Raw genomic sequence first — 22764 nt, 5'->3', positions numbered from 1 at the left:
GAAAGACCTTGTCATTTCCCACCCACACTCATTAATGTATTTCAACAGAGCTTAAGTCTGGAGGAGGTTTCTGTTCAGGCAATGTAACGAATGCATATATTTTAGGAATTAAAGTTGACATGCCGTATAGTGGGTCTTCATTTTATATTCATGTAAAATGCAACTAAAATTAGCTCCTTAATCCCTTACAGGACTACAAAATGGTTATTAAATCAGAACGCATTTGCATTTCTGTCCTGGTGAATATTTTATTTGTTCTTGTTCTCTCCAAACATAGAAAATGTTCTGTTCTGGTTTTCAGATTGCCCCTATTGTCCATACAACGGTGGTATTTAAGGTGCTTTGTGGATGTACCATTCTCAAAGTTTTGAGGAAAAGGAGCAGCTCCCTTTAGTGAAAAGGAGGGAAGGACAGATTGTTTTTTTCAGGCTGAGTTGACACTATTTGGCAATGCAGGTTGCTGTCCAGAACGTAGCAGATGAGGGCAAAAGCTACATTTCTCTTCATTGACAAATCTAATTATTACTATTGAATTAAGTCTAATTCAATATACTTAATAGGATTGTTCTTCAAGTTCAAGTCATGCATTTAATAAGTTTCTTATTTTATCAGGTTAAATTTTCCTCTTCAATTGCATCCAAAGATCTCAGGACCTGGACTCCAAATTATTCATCCTGTTTGAAGGGCAGAAGAGCCGCCTTGTTGCTAATTATAGAGATTAATTCCATTTATCTAAACCTGCCATGCAAGAAAGTCCATAAAAGTGGCTCTACATTTTAAAAAGTAAATTGCCTGCCATTCCGTTTTTGCTCCATCCAGAGCCAGATTGAAATTCATATCCAGTGTCTCTTTCCAGCTTGCTAGAAATTCTCAGCTTCTTTATTTAGAGACGGCGAATGACTCATTACGATCCTGGTTTAAATACAGTTGTGTGGTTACAAGAATAACGTTTAGCTGAATAGAAGATTATTTCAATTCTTCGAGGAAATCTGTAGGCTTTGAACTAGGTGTGTAGATTTCAGCTCACAACTTTTGTCATCCGTTTTCATTTGTCGACTCTGGTTTTCCATTCTCATGGAATTTCTCAAACGTATGCAAAGTATTTGGGCTCTAACCATTGGCTGTATTACATCTTCTGCATTGTTAGAGTACATTCTATAGAAAATGATTTTTGAATCCTCAGATCACTTTATCCGGAAAAAGACACACAAAGAGATAAAAATGGCATTCTATGTCTTGTCTCTCTTGGGGCCACAAAGGGAAAGGAAGCAGCCGCTGCAGAATCTGTATTCTCAGGATGAGCTTTCCAATGTGAGCCTTGAGCGGAGTCACTAGAGACTTTGTGCAGGGATTTCCATTTGTAGTCCAGGAAGAATATTTTCCCATCCAAATAATACAAACTGAAACAAGATAGATCCTGTTGTTGGTGTGAATTATTCCCTTGTGTCTGGTCCCTGCCAGCAAGCAACAGATGCTCGGTCTGTGATAGATTTCATGGAAGTCTTGAAAATCCGTAAAATGTTATTCTTGTGGAACAGAGCCCTGCCTGAGGGAGGATTTTGAATTCTTGCTTCTCCTGACCTACTTGTCAAAATGAAGATCTTACAGTCTAGGCTGAAATCATGGAAGGCCGATCGCCCCACAGATACACTGGGTCCTTCCCTTTCAACGGTATAAAAATATAAGTAAGAAATGAAGAATAAGCAGTATTCCACACAATTCTGCTAGTCCAGGGGTAGGCAATCTTGGCTCTTTTATGACTCGTGGACTTCAACTCCCAGCATGGCTCAGGAATTCTGGGAGTTGAAGTCCATGAGTCATAAAAGCACATACCTCTGTGCTAGTCAAACTGGAAGTCGCATATACTCCAATATATGATAGCCCTTGACTTATGACCATAATTGAGCGGCTTACTATGTGACTGCACCTGATTTTATGATCCTTTTCGCAGTGGTCGTTAAGCAAATGCTGTGGTCATTATGCAAATCCATTGTTTGTAATGGGTGGGGTTTTTTTTGCTGGAAACTGGAAATAAATGCAGGTTACCAGCAAAAAAAAAATGTCACAATTTGCAACCACTTGACTATGTGATACTGCAATCAGCTATAAATGCGAGCTGGTTGCTGAGCACCCAAAATGCGGTCACATGACTGTGGGGGGTGGGATGGCCATTGGTACTTTGAATCTGGGTAGGAAGTAGCCCCGAGGACTACCTATAATATACGTTCCAGCTATCTTTAGATATTGCGAAGAAACTTTACTTCATTTAAAATATTTGTGCTAGGCTGCAATTAGAAAATATTCTTTGCTGGAATTTAAATACTTTTTAGTATCTTCCAGTTAGTTTCTAACCACAGGTCAAAGTACAAATGCTTTCCCTTTGAAAATCTCTGATTTTCTATTATGCACTATGTGCTTCCTCTCCCCCTTCAGAGGAACTGAGGCAGGGACTTAATCTTGGGAGAAATTGCATTTAAGCACTAGGTTAAAGAGTTCTCCCAACTTAGGTTTAGTTGTTTTAACTGCTGCTTTTGTTGCTACTGTACACAGATTTGCTGTTGTCTTCCAAACCATGGGTGGAAGTGATAGTCTATTCTCCAATGCCATTTTTTAAAAAATATTTTCCAGATTTATTTCTTGGAGAAGGAGGGAAGAAGACATATTTGCAAGAGGAAGAAGATCCCTAACAATTCTTTCCCCTGAATCTGTTTTTACACTGTCTTTTTCACCATTGGTTTTGAAGAGAGGCCAACTGGAATTATGCCTGGCTTGGGCTAATGTGAGGAGGGGGGAAAATGACCTCATTAAATAACTTGTCTTGCCTATTACACGGTTATAAGAGTTTATAAGCAAGATACAGTAGGCACTGACCCTGAAAATAGATAGTGCAAAGTGCCTTTCCTATATCTACCATCTTGAGAGTCTGGACATGGGCTGTAGGCTATCTATTCCCTGGATCAATTACCTGAATTGTTTTAAAAAGAATGTCATATGTTGAATTCTGTACATAAAATGTAAAGTGCTGCCTAGAAAGAAAAACAGAGAGACTTCTTCATTTCTCTTTTAAAAATAGTTTTTTCTAACGCCTTGCTGATTCCAAGCTTTGTAACCATTTGAACAAGATGTCAGAACAAATCCATTTTTTAAAAAATAACTGGTAACAGTTATGGATGGTCTTTCATTCAGGCATGGACCAAATCTTAATCTATTTGGTTTTAGGAGAATGTCTGTATGAGATGTTTCCAGTGGTGTACATTAGATTACTGTTGGTCCTGTGTTGTATATTCAAAGGAACTGGTATCTTTCTATGAATGCATATGCAACTGTCACATTCATAGAAATATATGTTAATTAATTCCATGAACTGTAATTAGAAATATTCTAATTAGAATAAAAAGAATATTCTATTCTATTCTTCTACTTGGAGTTTAATTGTATGCATTTACAAGAGAAAAAATCCTAATTGATGCAGTAATTTAGAAATGTCTTTTCTAACATGAAACTTGCCATCTGAAGTTTTGATAGCAAGGTCTAATTTTAACTAATAAATTATCCAATATTTATTTTATTTATCTAATTTATATAGCCACCTATCTTATCCAGTGTGAATTAATAGGAATGGCACTTAGTTTGGCAATGAGTTTATCGAATTCTTGAATTAGTGTGTTGTTCAAATATAGTCATGGTTAAAATGTGGTTGACTGACTTGTGGTTCAGAAACTTACTCAAACCCAGCCAATTGAAAAAGCTGTTGGGTTAGATGCTGTGAGAACATGTCTGTTATTATTCACAACTGACTTGGTAGCCTGAAACAGGAAATCATGTATATTTGTATGTGTATGTGTATGTATATAAATAAGAGCCATACTACTAGAGGGTTGCATTGATTCAACCAAATTCAGAACTGCTGATTTAGAAAGAATTGGGACATACCCGATCAAAATCAACCTCTTTGAAGCAAACCAGATCAGATCTGAAACAGTTGAAGATTTCTAGTGATTTGGAAGATCAAGACTGTGTACCTCCCACATTCTTCATATAAGGAGAATGCCAAAGTGGTGGGATAGCAGAATGTGATTTTATGCCTGAAGTTTCTGGTCAGCTATTGTTTTAATTCATTCCAACTCCTTAGCACTTTCTGACGTATTTGTTACTTCTTGATTTACATTTTATGATTTTCATATACCGCCTCCATCACTAAGATTCTGACCAATGTCCAATAAACAGAAGAATAACACGGTTGATATAATGTGTCATAATCTTTAACACAGTAAACACTGATTGCCCCACAAAGATATGGTTGAACGGCTTTTGGAATAAAGAGGCTTCAGGGACTTACTGAATGATCAACCAAGCTGTGCTTCTGGGTTGGAATAGTACACACAGACAATTTCAAAATGCTGTTATTGAAAAGTCTGGTTATCTCATTCCAGCCCTATGGATCTCTTATTGGGGTGGGATTTCCAAGAGGACCATGTTAGCCTGACAACTTATAGGTAATGACCAAGGCTTTGAATTGGGCCCAGGAGCCTTTTGGCAAACAGTGACCAGGTGTAATCCTACACTAGCAAGTTTTTTAGCTAGTACGTGGCCTTCCACATTCTGGACCAATCGAAGCTTCTGTGTCATTTTCAAGGGCAGTTCCATGCAGATTATACTGCAATTACTTCAATTGGTGGTGGTGGGGTGATCAGGGGGTAAGTTGCTGTTGGCAAGCATCAGATATGTAAGGCCATATCTGGGTTTGGTTAGCTTACCAACCAACAGCAACTTTGTCTGGAGTTTCTTGCCCAGGAATATACCTGCAATGTTATTGTTATAACTGCTAAGCAAAAGAACCCTTATGGGTAATGAAATCACTTTTTCTCACCTAAAAGTAGACTCTCATTTAAAAACCACCGCACTGGGTCCCTTTGAAATTCTGGAGGTTTCTTTCCAGGGATGGATGGATGGATGGATGGATGGATGGATGGACGGACAGACAGACATAAAACTGCTGAATCTATGGAAGATTAAAATTTAAATTTAAGTAGGTATTTGCAACACAACCACATTTCTTGAAGTGTAAGCAGGCAGTCTTGTAGAAGACTGGAACCATCTAGAAATCCTATTTGTTTCAGAACGATGATACTGCAACGTGCCTTCTTCACTGTGCAATAAATTCTTTATTCTGAACTGGACCTTTTAAGAGATAAATAATCTATAGATGGGAAGTAGCTGGGCTATATGGATGGCCAGAAGAAGTGAGATTCAATATAGGATCAAGCATATCAACTAGCTCAGAATTGCCCTCTTCCCACTCTGATTCTTAGGAGATTTTCCAGGGGGGTGTTGGATACCATCCCTGTTGTTTCTGAAACTATCCCATTTCTTTTCTTAACAGAAAATATCAGCAGAGAAGTTGGTCTCTTAGAGTTGATTGGAGATCCTCCACCAGACCAGATAACCAAAATCTATGGCCCAGACAAAAGTCCTGCCTACGTGTTTAGACCGGATGCCAACGCAGGACAAGTGGCACGGTACCACCTCCCAAGCCCCTTTTACAGAGACTTCTCGCTCTTGTTCTACATTCAAGCCACTTCAGACAACGCAGGGGTGCTTTTTGCTCTTACGGATGCCTCCCAGTCAATCATCTACGTTGGTGTGAAGCTTTCTGAGGTGAAAGATGGAAAACAGCAAATCATATTCTACTATACGGAGCCTGATTCTCAAAATTCCAACGTTGCAGCCACATTTACTGTCCCTTCCCTGGTCAATCTGTGGACTCGCTTTGCCCTCAGTGTGCGGGATTACAATGTGGTGCTTTATATGGACTGTGAAGAATTTAAGATGGTTCATCTTGAGAGGTCATCCGGTAAGATAGAGCTGGAAGAAGGAGCAGGACTTTTTGTGGGACAAGCCGGAGGTGCAGATCCTGATAAATACCAGGTGAGCTTGCTTATTTCCAGTGAGATGGTTATCATAAATCAATGTTTTCCCCAAAGTGAAAGGCAAAGGAGGAAAGACTAGTTATTTTTTTCCTAATGATGTAGACTTTACTTATCTGTAGTTTCAGGGAGATTTCTCTTGATGCTTATACGCAATCTGTATCTTATCCTTCATTATATATCTGTCTAGCTATCTTTCACTCTCTGCTGGTCTTCAGCTGTGGACAATTTAGGATCTAACAAAAGTACAGGAATGTATAAACATCTTTCTTGTTTTAAAAATTACTGCAAAACATTTTGGATAAAGTTTATTCCCCCTCTGTCCACGCCACTAATATTTTTTGGCACAAGTGTTGATCATTCTGAAATAAGCATCTATGTACTTCATTCTCTGTTTTATGCAACTGAGATGCTAGGAGAGGGGTGTCAAACTGGCGGCCCGCAGGCTGGATGCGTCACATGCAGGCCCACCCCAGCTCCGCAAAGGCAAACAAGTCATAATACGTCACGATATGTCATGTGACGTGATTGAATTTGACACCCGTGTGCCAGGAGTATGGGAGAAAAAACTGAAAGAGGGCTGTGACTTATATAGAAACCACATTCAGTATATGGGATGCATTGAGAAACACATCTGGAGTGCAACCAACAACTGTCAGTCTAGCTTCACATACTTGGCAGCTCAACAGACCACAATTAATAACGTTACAGAATTGAATTCCTGAGTGTTCACGTTGCAGCAAACATGGGATAACCTGTGCAAATAAAGATGTCTGTGGTTAAAATCTGTTTTCTTCCCCATTCTATTTTCTCTCTGTGTATATACATTCTGTCCACATACCAAGGTAACCTTTGGATTTTATTCTCACTCTTTCCTTTCTTTTAATAGCATTTATGAAGGATTGGTTGAGGGATATTTGCAAGTAATTGCTGCAGACCGTTTTTGTGGTAGTGATAGTCAGAGGTGAAAATAATGAAGTGAAAATAGTTAACATTTTTCATCTTCAAATTCATGTTCAGACATTGGCTTAATTTGCCAGTCTAGTGATTCCTGAGATTTATCCAGGGCTTCCCACTGAGATCAAATCCATTGCTGCATTCTTCTTTTTGCTGGATACAGAAAAGCAGAAATCCTCTGGCGCTAATGATTCCTGACAAACATGGAGGATTCCCTCCCTCCCCCCTGTTAAAAATTAAGTAGGAAGGAGGATAAAAGCAAACTTTACTGCTTTTCAGTGCAGACATTGGGGAGGACTTTCCTACCCACTCAGAAACAGATGTAGGTAATTATCTATAATACATGCAGCTGATTATTTCTTCAAGCTGCAAGTGTCCCAGAAATATATAGGAAGAATAAGTGCTAAGCCTTAGTAGGAGGTGATTGACCTTGACTTACTAAAACATTTCCAGTTGCTGATAGAAGCTGGAGACTAATGTAGTCTGTCTAAGAGCAAGAAAACGGTAAATACCAGCAAGCATAAGTGACATATGTATAGACATTAACTGGATTTAAGGAACAGAGTTGGGAGGAATTTTATTCTGCATCATCTGCAATAGCAATTCATTATCCTGTCCCAAGAAGCCTGCTGATAATCAGATTTCAGATGGGGAAGCAGCAAGCACCGAAGTGATGTTGATTTATGTTAAGAGCAATCAGAGTCATTCTTATCCATGGCTTACCACTGGCATGAGGATACGCTCAAAGCCATCCAGCGAATTAGTCCAACACTTTGAACTATGCCAGAGCTTACATATTTAATGATGCTTTGATATAGTATGTGATAACCAGAACTTGTGTTGCTGAAGGGCGCAAACAGCATCTTACAAGTTCAGTTTCCCATTTGTGCAGGATGTCAAGAAGATTGGAGAGCAGTGGTGGGATTCAGCCGGTTTGCACCACTTCGGCAAAACCGGTAGCTAATTTTTTGTTGCCCAGGCCCAGAATGCACTTCCAGAAGCGGCATCCACACACAGAACCGGTTGATCACATATTTGAATCCCACTACTGCTGGAGAGCTATTGCTTCTGTTCATAGTTAGAATAAACCATGTTTTCCCTAACATATTTCGAGCACACATATAATTCAGAGGTGAACAGGGAAGTTTTCAGTTCCTTCTTTGTGCTTATGGGGGGTAAAATGGCTGGATTATGAGCTCAGGCCTCAGGCAGCCTCATTATTACGAAGGTAAAATTGTAGGAGATCTGCATAAAGTTCTCTTGTACTTGTAATGATCAGTTATGGTTTTGAGCTGGCACAAAGAGACTCAGAGTCCTGGATATCATCACGGAAGACTACAGGATGCGTTTTTAGTTCTCTTGTCATCTGCAGTACTACTCTACTGCTCAGAATCACAAATGGTGCTTCAGCTTCCAAATCTTGGGGGCGATGTTCATCTCCATTTCTTAGCCGAGGGAGCCAGTGTTGTCTGAAGACATTTTCATGGTCATGTGACCAGCATGACTATATGCTGAGGCTTACAGAATGCTATTACCTTCCCACTGAAGCAGTACCTATTTATCTACTCTCATTTGCATGCTTTCAAACTGCTAGGGGGGCAGCAGCTGGGGCAAGTAACAGGAACTCACCCCATTGTGCAACGCTCGTGTCAGCTTTCCAGCTGATGAGCTCAGCCTCTTTAACCTCTCAGCCACCACGCCCCCAGATGCTAAATATGAACACCAATAATGGCTGAATATTGACCTAATTCCAGTAGTGTGATACGGTGTTTACCCTGTCCTTTAGCCTTCAGGCAAGTGTATACACACTTGACAGATCCAGTGCTCAGCCACGTAGCAGACCTCATCCAAGGTACTTATTTGCCGTCTGGTGTTTGTTTTTTAATTGCCAGTGTCCAACTTTTTTTCTAATAAAATTTTATTTTAATTTTTTGAAAAAAAAGGGCACTACCTAAATAGGTCATGTTCATTCAGTTATTTTTTTTAGTTAGTAGACCAACATTTTAAAAATGGTATCCATACAATAAAAGTTGCAATAGAAAAACTCTAAAATACTGATATAGTACAACGTTGAAAGTCAGGTTGGTGTAGTGGTTAAGGCTAGAAATGGGGAGACCATGAGTTCTAATCCCACCTTGGTCACATAGCCAGCTGGTGACTTTGGGCTGGTCACTTTCTTTCATTCATAGGAAAGGGGAAGGGAAGGGCAAAATGTTGCCAGGAAAACTGCAGAGACCAGTCCAGGGAGTTGCCAGGGCTCAACCCTGATTCAAAGAAACAAAACAAAAGTACAACATTAGATGGCAACAGTTTAGACTACATGAGCTGTTCCTATCGACCATTTATAGGACAATAACACTTAGCCAGTCCTTCCAGTATAATCAGAGAAATTGCAGACAATTGATAAGTAATAGATAACTTCTCTTTCATGAATAAACAATATAGTAAGAGGCCTTACTGAGTCAGACCATTGGCAATGCCTCTCTAGAATTTCAGGAGCGGTTGCTCTCGGTCCATCAGGAAGAGGGTGAGAGATTGAATCTGCGAGTTTCTTTGTACTACTATATTGCTATGGCTTTCCAAGCAATAAAGGGTAGCGCCGGTAGCTCAGCGGTTAAGATGCTGAGCTTGTTGGCTGGAAAGCTGGCAGCTCAGGTCGAGACCCGAGTGCCATGTGAAGGGGTGAGCTCCCATCCTCGCCCTGGCTCCTGCTAGTTCAAAAGCATGCAAATGTGAATAGATAAATAGGTACCACTTCAGTAGGAAGGTAACAGCACTCTGTGATGGCCACATGACCACGGAAATATCTTCGGACAGCTGTGGCTCAATGGCCTTGAAATGGAGATGAGCACCACCCCCTATAGTTGGCAATGACTAGCAGAGTAAAATCCACAAGGAGTCCTTTACCTTTTTCCTTTTTTTTCTTTCCAAGTAATAAAGTCCAAAAGGCAGCTATATTTTTTACTCCCCTAATCAGTGGGAAGTTATACATATTTTAGATTGGCAGGTTCTTTGGATTTTTAAGAAAAAAAAAGTTGTTGTATTTCAAATGTATACTGTACAGCAGCAAGACTAAACAAATTCACAGGAAGTATGGATTATCTTGAGGAACACAAACACAAGCACATAGTAGTAACATGACATGCTAATGGATGAAGCATTGTTTAGAGAACACTGTAATTAAACAACTTCATAAACATACTAAGAAATTTGATTGTTTGCCTACTTTTTGAGGTTCTTTGCATGACAGAGATCTGCACAACAAGGCTAAAAACAAAAGCCCACATGCAAACTCTGATGTTAGATCTTTAAAGTTAAATTGGAGAATTGTGTTTAGAATGTTATTGATGTATTACAATGTTCAGTGGGAAATGTTTTATATCCAAACTCCATAAAATGCATTAGTTTTATGCTAAAAATGTTTCGTGGGGATTCACCTCCCAAAGGAAATGTAAAAAGTAAGAAGAGGAAGCAATGATCTCATTTTTATTGATTTTCCTGGTATCTCACAATAAAATCTGATTGGCTGCATGATATCATAAGGAAGTATTTTCAGAATCAGGGCTAGCCCCTGGGTGGAATTTGGTTGCAGGGTCAGTTAGGCAGAATTACATGTACTGCATAATGATAGCATGGCATGCCTGCATAATCTTGCATTGTCCAGAATTGGCTTATGAAGAACACAATTATTGCTAGAGTTTTTAACAACCAGAGCTCTAGGCTAAGGAAAGAAGCAATCAATAATATGCTAAAAAAATAGACAAGGAATATTGAAATTCCCTATTATCTTCCATAATGAGTCATTATGTCCAGGTGTAACTACACTGTTTTTTGTTAGCAGCTTCTACATGACTTGTCCCCATGACACAGAGATGGGACTGATCAGTAGTAGGGAATCAAAGGAGCAGTTGAGTCAGTATTTCTCAACCTTGGCAGCTTTAAGCTTTAATGCTGGCTGGGGAATCATGAGAGTTGAAGCCCACCCCAGTTAAAGCTGCCAAGGTTGAGAAACACTGACAGACAGTACTAGAAAATTCTTGAGAATGATTTCAGAGAAGGCCAACTTGTCCTTACCTTTTCTTCCCTAAGAATATAAACATCATGGTGGGATCTTTTTCTGCCATTTCTGGTCATGCAGCTACTTGCAGCCCCGGGCCTGTCACTGCCTGCTCCTATTATTTCCACTTATCTACCCTTGGAGATTGAGCACATGCTATATGTATGTTTACAGTGAGATAAGATACCTCAGCCATGCCCTGGGATATGGCAGTATCCCAGATGGAGATCTCACTGCACAGACATGTTTGCCAACTCTATGCATGATTGAGAAGAGATGCTTCAGGAGGCAGAGTGGCAGGATGTGGAGAATGGATTCTAGGATTCTGCCGTAGGGATGAGAATGAAGGGAAAGAACAGGGAGATCATTTTTTAAATTGAGGGGCTATCGAAAGAGAGAAGGAAGGAGAGTTTCTTTCTCTTGTTCAGGGTTCAAGCAAGACAGACCTATGGTTGGATCATAGGGATCAATGGGGACCTGAGTGTAAGAAGCAATTCACTCATTGCGTCTGCCTCTTTAAATCTAAGCATCAATTACTCCAGTATCCTTGCCTGAGGTTACTGAGATACAAATCTAGTTTTTCTACTTCCAAATAGATTATAAACTCTATTGTTTAGTTATAGTTTCTTCAGTGCTCAGTAAATTAGCAGTGCTGTAGTACCTTTTTTGTGTGGCTAGGACTGGAAATTTTATATTAATTCTTTTTCAGCAGTATAGAAAGAATAGTAATGATACTGTTGCAAAAAGGGTGCTTTGCTTGGCTTTGCTTCTCCCTTCAGTGTGGTGTTATTATTATTTTTTATCACAGATAGATGTGCTATGTTTGCTCAATGCACCAGTTTTCTTTTGTTCCCCCCCCAAAATCTGAGAAAAACTACCCCACTCCAATTCAGCTTGCTCAACAGTAGCAACTGTGAGAGGGCTCTCGGAGTCCTAGTGGACAATCACTTACTGTAAATATGAGCCAGCAGTGTGCTGCAGCTGCCCAAAAAAGCCAACACAGTGCTAGGCTGCATTAACAGAGGGATAGAATCAAGATCACGTGAAGTGTTAATACCACTTTACAATGCCTTGGTAAGGCCACACTTGGAATACTGCATCCAGTTTTGGTCACCACGATGTAAAAAAGATGTTGAGACTCTAGAAAGAGTACAGAGAAGACCAACAAAGTTGATTAGGGAACTGGAGGCTAAAACATATAAGGAACGGTTGCTGGAATTGGGTATGTCTAATTTAATAAAGAGAAGGTCTAGGGGGGACATGATAGCAGTGCTCCAATATCTCAGGGGCTGCCGCAAGGAAGAGGGAGTCAAGCTATTCTCCAAAGCACCTGAAGGCAGGACAAGAAGCAACAGATGGAAACTAACCAAAGAGAGAAGCAATCTAGAACTAAGGAGAAACTTCCTGACAGTCAGAACAATTAACCAGTGGAACAACCTGCCTCCAGAAGCGGTGAATGCTCCAACACTGGAAGTTTTTAAGAAGAGACTGGACAGCCATTTGTCTGAATTGGTATAGGGTTTCCTGCCTGAGCAGGGAGTTGGACTAGATGACCTCCAAGGTCCCTTCCAACTTTATTATTATTATTATAACAATGCAAGAAAGCTGAAGGGGGAGGGGGGCTGGGATCCTGTAGCCCATGGCTGCCCTTAGTGGGCTTTAAGGTGATCTCAAGCTACTAGCTCCCTGAGTCATCTCAGTGTGATGTTTGGAACTAGGGAAGTGATATTTCTCACTTTTTCCTACAGAGAAAAATCTGGGCATGCACAGATTTGTATTGAAGTATGACTTCACCCACGGAATAGCCTCCTCTTTTGGGTTGCTTAGTTTTCATGACCCTGGAGAGAAAAAGATAGCAAGGAGATGAGTGTTGTAAAATACCTTGGAATGCCTGCTCCAGAACAGCTTTGAAAAACAGCTGTACACACAAAACTCTGGGTTAAAAAAAAATAACTTGCTGCTCCTTGTGATTTTTGTCTATGACCCCATTAAATCGGCAGGCTACAGCTGGAATGTTCTCCCTGTATAATTCCAAGGGGCGTCTAGTTGCCTGACAGTCATGTTCTGCTCTCCGTTTCCAAGTTGTTAACTTGAAAGGAAAGGCCTCCACAGATTCAGAGAGACACTTTTTCCCCCTCTTTAATCTTGTTTAAATCTGCATGCTCATTCCACCCACTGGCTCTGCAGTCCTGGTGTGGCTGAAAAGTTCTTCCTGTGGGTCTGTCTAAAATCTGATAATCATGAATCACAGAATAGTAGGAAGCATGTCATTGCTTTCATCCCTACCTAAAAAAGAAACTTGCATGTCCAGCGTCCACACAGGAACCATTGGTAGACAGGTAATCCACACTGGCCGTTGCACTTTGGCCATTAATCTTTTCCAGATCAATGGCCGTGGATTAAGAGTCAGTCCAACTAGTTGCGCACTCCCAATCCCTAGGCTCATGTTGGGAGAAATCTGTTCTCTATACTTTCTATATGGAAACTTTTAAAAATTAATAATTATTAAAATATTGTAAACTATTTTCATAGGTCAGTTTGTAAAGGAGTTCAGTTGTTTAATACATAGTCTGAAGATCTGGCACAGTTGTGTACCTGAACAATATGACAAATATGTATCATGTGCCTGAGACAGGCGAGAGCATTTTAGCATCCAAGTCTTGATGTTCCCAATTTAAAAAAAAAACATTTTTTCCTTTATATTGCAGTGCAAAAGCCAATGTACAAACTCTGATATTTGTTGGTGAGGGATAAAATGGCTAAAAGCAATAGCAGAATGGAATGTCTTTTGATCCTTTGGGATTCATTTTCACTCTATCCTTTTATGGAGGTTTTAAGGGTGGTGGGCTCTTGCCATGTCTTTATTTTGAGGGTGGCAAGGAATGGTGGTACCTTGTGCTGCTGGTGTTGGGAGCCATGGCTTTCTGAGCCAGACTGAAAGGGTCTTGGCCTCCTACAGTGCCTCAGGCAAGGTTTTCAGCAACCTTTGGAAGGACAAAGCCAAAACCAAGTTCAGACTTTCAAAATATTTCTTTCTTGTTCTCCCTAATTAAAGGAAGCCTTACCTTTTGAGCCATGAAATAGACTCTTCTGTGCTTCTGAAATGAGGGATAATAAAGGAAGGGTGTACTTCAATATGGAGGAAAAGGAGGAAAATACTATGGGAGTTGTCACTGGGGAAGCTGCTGGTTTCTGGCCACAATTTTGCACAGGCACTCCCTCAAATTTCTTTTTTGAACATAAAAAAGAATGTGGACCCTGTTGATATTTGTTATAGAAACACGTTTTTGCCAGATCACTTGGCCGTAGCTTCAGTTTGCACCACTGGCAGGCCCCGGTACTCAAGATGGAGGCTCTGAAGTTCTGTTGTGATGTTTTCAACTAATGGTAAACCGGCCATCTTGGAAGTCAGGGTAAAGAGACTGAATGGATGAGCCCACTTTAAAAAATAGCTTGATGTATCTTGTTGAGATGATTTGTTTGAGTTAGTGCTGTGGTGCTAAGTTATATCTAAAGGTATTACAGGGCAATTATAACAACCAATGCTTGGATTTTGAATTAGAAGCCACTTTTTTTAGGAATTACAGAATTATGCACCTTGCTGCTAGTTGGCTGTGCAGATTACGAAGGGTCAACAGAAAATAGCAGCAATCTGTAAATAGTTTATAAATGTTGGAAATGTCAAATCTGTGCGCGCTCGGTCCTCCAAAAACCATTGCAATCAGAATCATAGATCTGGAAAAGATTAGAAGGATTAAATCTAACACTTCCTGCCGCAAGGCACAATGTTTATTATAGCACTTTCCTCGCCTGTATTGATTTTGTTCTCCTGCCTTACTTTCTTCTTTTTTACATTGGGTATTAATGCTTCAATCATAAGCTAACAATGCTTGTGTTACAAATAATATCGACTTAAAATAAAATGGGCATTTTGGGGTTGGGGGGCACAGACCTGGGAATTCTATATTTCCTTAAACTGGGAAGGAGGCTCTTTTTGCCTTGGGGAAATATTGGTCATATTTGGTCATATTTGTTTTCTGCTTTTGTAGGGCATCATTGTAGAATTAAAAATAAAAGATAATCCCTGGGCTGCTGGTTACCAGTGTGTTGAAGAAGATGATGACTGTGATACGGTGAGTGACCCTATTTCTGATGTTTTTTTCCAACGTGTAAACATATTATCTGTGGACATTCTCAAACATTTAGGTCATGGTTGTCCTAAAGGTGCTTTTCAAAAGGCAACTGGACTTTCTTGTTGAAGCTTCTTGGATGAGAAGTGAAACATTTTCCAAGAAAAAATCAAGAACTTTTTGGAAAAAGCACCTTTGGGACATGTGAACATATGGCAGCCTCTTTATGCTGGGCAGGTTATGTTGGAAGCTGAATTTTAGTTTAACATTCTGAGAATGATCTTCAGTTCCTGTCAAGCCTGCATACTCCAACTTTCCCTCCAATGGAGCTTCTGTTTTTTGCTTAACCACAGTATGTTGTGTTTTCCAAATCTAGCTGAACTTTGATTAATCTTAACTATACTCGAAACATACTTCATTAAGTTGTTTTCACCAATCATACTTAAAATGTCAAGTGACATTTGTTATTAATTTGAAACACATGAAGAAGTGTTTGATCTCCTTGTGTCTAAGAAATAGAAGGTGGAAGTTTAAAGGAAGATTAGGTTAGTGAGGCCGTGGAATCAGAAAAGTAGTCAGTTTAGGCCAATATTGCCTGTTCCGTTGGCAGTAGCTGCTGTTCAACTCAAATGGGAATCTTTTCCAGCATTGATTTCTGAGAACATTTAGCTAAATATGCTGAGAATCTGGACTTTGTAAGTACAAAAATGTCTTCTTACACTGACTCATGATTTCCCCTATCATCTAATGCAGGCATGTCAAACTGCCGGTCCACTGGCCGGATGCGTCACACCAAAACCGCGCCCACCCCATTGCCAGCAATGGGGAAAAAGTCGCAATACGTCGCGCGATGTCATGTGACGTTGCGAGTTTAACATGCCTGGTCTAATGTGTTATAATGTGGCAATATTGGCAGACTTTGTCTCCAGAATATTAATGCAGATGGTTATACAGCTTTGTTAATATTTTATATGAAAGCATTGTAGCTGATGAGGAAAAATTAAGATAAACCCAATAAGTTATGCTGTACCTTTTGATATGTTCCTGAACTACAGTTCCCAGTATCCCAACTAGCATGCCAAAATAGCATAACACATTAAGGATTGTAGTTCAGTAGCATCTTAATGGCCATGTTTCCTCATTTCTGATGTAGACAAGAGATTTTTTTTTTCTTTCTTAGCGGGACTATATCTGCTGATTTAATGTACTGGTTACTCTTCTTTCTGTTTTTTAAAAAATGTCTTTAGTGTGGTGGCAGTGGAAGTGGATTAGACATAAAGCAATCATCTTCCGAAAAGGAAAGCGTGAGTACAATGCCACTTTCGTAATCATGTTACTATTTTCCAATATAGAAATATCTTTTCTCCTCTTCCTTCTTCACCATTTCTTTTTCACCTCATCATCAGTTCCTTTCCCTCCCCTTTATCCTTCCATGTCTTTCTCTTTTTCCTGTAGTTGTAGCATTGGGTGGTCTGGTTTCATGGTATTTCTTAAACCCACAATGAGGAGGTTTAATTTGACAAGCTGCTAGCATCTGCTTGTGGTGAACCATTTATCACATGCTTAGGGCTGCTGCAGGCAGAGGAGAAACAGCAGTCATTACAAACCATTAGCTGACCACGTGCATCAGAATGTTGCTGGTCTCGGATTGCAATAAAGTTCATTATTGTGCATCAGATTGAATTATTTTCCATAGACAAATGCATATGACGTATGTATTTTAAAAGATCAGAAAAGTGTTTTTTTTGTTTCACTCAGAAATGCTCCACCTTATTTATGAAACGTAGTTAGAAGCTATAGATGCACATTGTGTTGCATAATTATATAACATAGTGGATAAAAACTGGTGTGGAAATAAATGAAGATCAAGACTGCAATTCCAGCTTTGCCTGGAAATTCACTGAAAGCTTAAAGCATCTCTCTCTCTCTCTCTCTCTCTCTCTCTCTCTCTCTCTCTCTGAGATAAAATTTAATTTTCCTTAATGAAATCGACTTACACATTTGCAGAAGGAATGTACAATTTACATTGTACAGATTGCATATAGAAGTTGCACACAAGACAGCTTTCTTTTGCTTTGTTTATGGTAGTGGCAGAAATCAATTGATTCACTCTACTTAACCCGACTTTTCCTCATATATTGAGAATTCAACTTGTCTTTCACCACACACCAGAACAACAAGTGTATGGGGAAACATAGTAAGTTACAATACAATTGTATATTTCATCTCATTGAATTTGAAGCACGACAACACTATGAGTTTCATGTGTTTACACAACATTGGCTAGGAATTGCAACATTTGGCAATGAATTTGAGCATTAAAGCATTAGATTGTGTCAGTAGTGTTAATTTGGAAAAGAGAGCTAGGTGGTAGCAGTCCAGAATCTTGGAAAAAATCAATGTGTGTTGACCAGCCCCTAGTGTGTGTATGTATCCATTTTTTATCAACTTGCTGATTTATCCCCTTACAACAGCAGCTCCCAACCTTTTCTATACCCCGTACCGCTAGAACGCTTCTGATATATTGTCGCACCCCTTACAAAAATTCAAAATAATGGCAGCGAATTATCCATATGCACTATAATTTTGAAAACCCAAGTTTTCGCACTCCCTGGAGTATTGTCTCGCACCCCTGGTTGGGAACCCCTGCCTTACAAGAAACTTGATGCTGAACTGACTTGCTCTCATAGGAATTACTTTAGAAAGAACTCTTGCTGAAACTCAGAGTAATCCATTCCTGCCCAGAGAGGTTTGTACATAGAATGGATAGGCAAAGAGGAGAAAGGGAGACTCCAGAATTTTGGCTAATGAGAGTGAGAAAGATTTTATAGAAGACAGGTTTTAAGAATAAGTTTGTGTATGGATTCTCAGTTTCCCAGAATGGAGATGTGCTACTGTGGCTTTGTTGGCAATGTGCAGATGTTAGGCATTCCTGGCTTCCTGCTGACTATTTTCCATGTCACATAATTGCAAAATCCATGAATTCTCTTCAGGCCAATAATTTTGGTTTCTGGTTGGTCACATCTAATTATCACTACAATACCAACCATGACTAATATGGTTGTTTTCTTTGATTTCTTTCTTTTTCTATCAGTATCATTTGTAAGCATTATCCCTTTGGAATGGCATTGCATAAACCCACTGATCTTGGCATCAGTTTCTTATTCATTATTTTTTAATATAATTGATACTGATGTATGATTCATCTGAAACTTCTCTTCTCGGCACAGTTTTCAGTTTTCTGTTTAAGAAGGCTAATAAGCAATGCAATCATTTTTTAATCTTCCAACTTCATATTGATCTGCAGCAAATGTTACAGTTTAGTTATTTTTCATGTTTAATATCGACAAGAAACTGAAAATATTATGCCTTCATTGGGGTGTGGACTGGGAGCTGTGTTCTATTTGTACATGTTGCTTCACAGCTGTGTTTGAGACCCCCATGTTAACCTGCCAGAGGGTAGCTTACCATGGTGACACATCATCTCTTACATGTTGATAGCATCTATTCTGGAAATATCACCAGCTTTTTTAAAACTAATAAACAGAAATAGTTTGAATTTGATACTAGTCCTTTAGAGAGGGGGAGAATATCTTGAAACCTTCAAATATTACTGAGTGGAACTTGACTAATCCAAAAGTTTTACCAAAAATGAATAATAATATTGTCAACCTTACCAGGTAGACCAAACAGGAAATACGGCCATATGGATTAAATCTGCTTTATTGTAAAACCACATTTATTTTTTATTTTAAAATTTATTTGCCATGGGGTTACTCTAGGTGGCTTACAATAATAAAAAGGAAGAAAAGGAAAGGAGTGCAAACAGAAGAGAAGTAAAATGATAGAATAAAATAAACAATGACAAAGGAATACAATGAGAATAATATATCAATATGATAACCAAAAAGATGAATGGTGGAGGACAGAGATGGGGGGTTGGGGTGAGTAGGGAGCTGGAGAACAGAATCTTTAACATTAACATTAATTAATTAACATTTAATATTAAAATAATCTTGCAAGTTTGAAAATACAGTTTTCCTGGCATCATCTTTAGAACCTGATAACTTAGGGAGGGTCTGTCTTGAGCCTCTTGCCCCACCCACTGTGCAGCCATGGGCTAGGTTTCCTCTTCTCTGACTGTTTCCATCTCTTCTCAGGGTCTCCTAAGGTCATTCCTACATACCATTACATGTTCAGGAAAATACAAAGCCATTCCCCAGCTTCTGCAAGATTTCTATCAAGATTTATGAGTAATACCATTGTGGACACAGATAAATTGATAGATAGCGGGCTTTAGCCTTTGTGATTCCCAGCTGTTTTGTATTTTCTCCAAAAGTTAATTTTCCTTTATACTTTTTCTCAAGGGAGTATTAGAAATCTCTATTTGGCTTTGACATAAACGTCATCCACTCTGCCAGAAATAGTGCGAGATCAATTTGCAAAAAACAACCAACACAGGGATGACCTTCCTATAGTTTATTTTTCCAAAGTACAGTTTTACACATCCTGAAGTCACTTTTGACTTTGCTCAACATACAGAAACGAAGGCCAGTATTATTGAATTGTCAAAGCAACAGAGTCATGAATAAACGAGAACTTCTATTTGTTTTGATTGTAATGAAATTTTTCTCTTCCGATTCTTTCCAGATGTGTCTGAATGTCATTTAGTATAGCTGTTTAATCTTAATTGTATGCACATAGAGCATTCATTGGATGAAAAGACAAGTTATAAACTAGTACAATTAAATACATTTAAATGTAACAATAGGCAGAACTCAGATATGTACAGTACTTTGAGTGAAAATGTTTCTGATGATGGAATGATTTCCTTCCGTGCAGTACTTTCTATATTTACAAAATTTGCCCTAATTTTCTGAGACAGATTTGGCAGACTTTCTGTATGGGAGAAGAACACTGAGGGAGGGAAAATTCTATTTCACAAGTCAGATACTCGCTTGCATAATGCTGCACTCCATCACATCTTCCTGGATGTTGTATTCTGTCTTTCCCATCTAAAATAAATGGAACAGTAACAATTTGTAATATTTAAATTGTTTTTATATGCAATATATTTGACATAAGAAGCTTCAGTGTTTGCATCTGTCCTGAACACATTTAATATGATCAAATATAAGAAAGAATGAGCAAACACACAGCCATGGTAAACATGTATGCATAAAGCCAGCTTCCCTCCAATGTCCATTTATTGAACAATTACTGAATTCATAGGATTGTAATCTATAAGACTGAACTGTGACTATTCGGGAGTTCTTAAAGCTTATGATCTCCTTTGTTCATCCTATGTTTGAGTGAATCTCTGTGTGAGTGTATGTGCTAGAAATATTTGTGTGTATATTAGAAATATATTTGTGTGAGTAAACATATAGTTGTCATGTCTTTTAAAGGCTTTGTGGACCGGTGGGGGGACGGGAGAGCAGATGGTTTCGTGCGAGTGGCGGGCAGGCGCGCGCACACACTCGTAGCTCCATTTGCATGGGCAACAGGCACTTGCACCCACTGCTTGCATAAATAGAGTGGGCGTACTCCCTTCTGTTTGCGCACTTGTGCACTCGCTCGCCCGCCACTTCTGTGGTCCGGTTCCAAAAGGCTCAAGGTCCGGTAGTGGGCCACAGCCCGGGGGTTGGGGACCCCTGTTTTAAAGCATTAAATAGAGATTTTGACAACTAATCAATCTGGAAGCAGTGTGGAAATATTTCAAAACTGTCTAGTCACTATAAGGCAAAGATTCAAGCTCATAAGTAAAGCAACATCATACTGTATACAAGGCATAGACAATGTGAGAGTTTTACTTTTCTCCACATATTTATTTTCTTATTCACTTTTCCACCTCAAGCATTCCTAATGCTATTGGAAACATTNCTCTCTCTCTCTCTCTCTCTCTCTCTCTCTCTCTCTCTCTCTCTCTCTCTCTCTCTCTCTCTCTCTCTCAATAAGAGATAAATTTAATTTTCCTTAATGAAATTGACTTACACATTTGCAGAAGGAATGTACAATTTACATTGTACAGATTGCATATAAAAGTTGCACACAAGACAGCTTTCTTTTGCTTTGTTTATGGTAGTGGCAGAAATCAATTCACTCTGCTTAACCCGGCTTTCCCTCATATATTGAGAATGCAACTTGTCTTTCACCACATACCAGAACAACAAGTGTATGGGGAAACATAGTAAGTTACAATAAAATTGTATATTTCATCTCACTGAGTTTGAAGCACAACAACACTATGAGTTTCATGTGTTTACACAACATTGGCTAGGAATTGCAACATTTAACAACAAATTTGAGCATTAAAGCATTAGATTGTGTCAGTAGTGTTAGTTTGGAAAAGGTCTAGGTGGTAGCAGTCCAGAATCTTGGAAAAAATCAATGTGTGTTGACCAGCCCCTAGTGTGTGTATGTATCCATTTTTTATCAACTTGCTGATTTATCCCCTTACAACAGAGCTTCCAACATTTTCTATACCCCGTACCCCTAGAACGCTTCTGATATATTGTCGCACCCCTTACAAAAATTCGAAATAATGGCAGCGAATTATCCATATGCACTATAATTTTGAAAACCCAAGTTTTCGCACTCCCTGGAGTATCGTCTCGCACCCCTGGTTGGGAACCCCTGCCTTACAAGAAACTTGATGCTGAACTGACTTGCTCTCATAGGAATTACTTTAGAAAGAACTCTTGCGGAGCTCAGAGTAATCCATTCCTGCCCAGAGAGGTTTGTACATAGAATGGATAGGCAAAGAGGAGAAAAGGAGACTCCAGAATTTTGGCTAATGAGAGTGAGAAAGATTTTATAGAAGACAGGTTTTAAGAATAAGTTTGTGTATGGATTCTCAGTTTCCCAGAATGGAGATGTGCTACTGTGGCTTTGTTGGCAACGTGCAGATGTTAGGCATTCCTGGCTTCCTGCTGACTATTTTCCATGTCACATAATTGCAAAATCCATGAATTCTCTTCAGGCCAATAATTTTGGTTTCTGGTTGGTCACATCTAATTATCACTACAATGCCGACCATGACTAATATGGTTGTTTTCTTTGATTTCTTTCTTTTTCTATCAGTATCATTTGTAAGCATTATCCCTTTGGAATGGCATTGCATAAACCCACTGATCTTGGCATCAGTTTCTTATTCATTACTTTTTAATATAATTGATACTGATGTATGATTCATCTGAAACTTCTCTTCTCGGCACAGTTTTCAATTTTCTGTTTAAGAAGGCTAATAAGCAATGCAATCATTTTTTAATCTTCCAACTTCATGTTGATCTGCAGCAAATGTTACAGTTTAGTTATTTTTCATGTTTAATATCGACAAACTGAAAATATTATGCCTTCATTGGGGTGTGGACTGGGAGCTGTGTTCTATTAGTACATCTTGCTTCACAGCTGTGTTTGAGACCCCCATGTTAACCTGCCAGAGGGTTACCACATCATCTCTTACATGTTGATAGCATCTATTCTGGAAATATCACCAGCTTTTTTAAAAACTAATAAACAGAAATAGTTTGAATTTGATACTAGTCCTTTAGAGAGGGGGAGAATATCTTGAAACCTTCAAATATTGCTGAGTGGAACTTGACTGATCCAAAAGTTTTACCAAAAATGAATAATAATATTGTCAACCTTACCAGGTAGACCAAACAGGAAATACGGCCATATGGATTAAATC

General features: G+C 39.1%; 1 protein-coding gene across 1 annotated transcript in view; it reads left to right on the top strand.

Moving 5' to 3' along the window:
* Positions 1 to 22764, top strand: part of COL18A1 (collagen type XVIII alpha 1 chain) — a 96138-nt gene that overhangs the window by 23977 nt on the left and 49397 nt on the right. The window contains exons 2-4 of the mRNA XM_029285095.1: positions 5384 to 5928; positions 14991 to 15074; positions 16319 to 16375. Coding sequence (XP_029140928.1) covers positions 5384 to 5928; positions 14991 to 15074; positions 16319 to 16375 — 686 coding nt within the window. The remainder of the gene's footprint in view (positions 1 to 5383; positions 5929 to 14990; positions 15075 to 16318; positions 16376 to 22764) is intronic.

Source organism: Protobothrops mucrosquamatus, unplaced genomic scaffold (assembly GCF_001527695.2).
Source record: "Protobothrops mucrosquamatus isolate PMUCROS unplaced genomic scaffold, P.Mucros_1.0 scaffold1269, whole genome shotgun sequence".
Taxonomy (NCBI): Eukaryota; Metazoa; Chordata; class Lepidosauria; order Squamata; family Viperidae; genus Protobothrops; species Protobothrops mucrosquamatus.
Note: the sequence above shows the minus strand (reverse complement) of the source record. Positions and strands in the feature narration are given on the sequence as shown.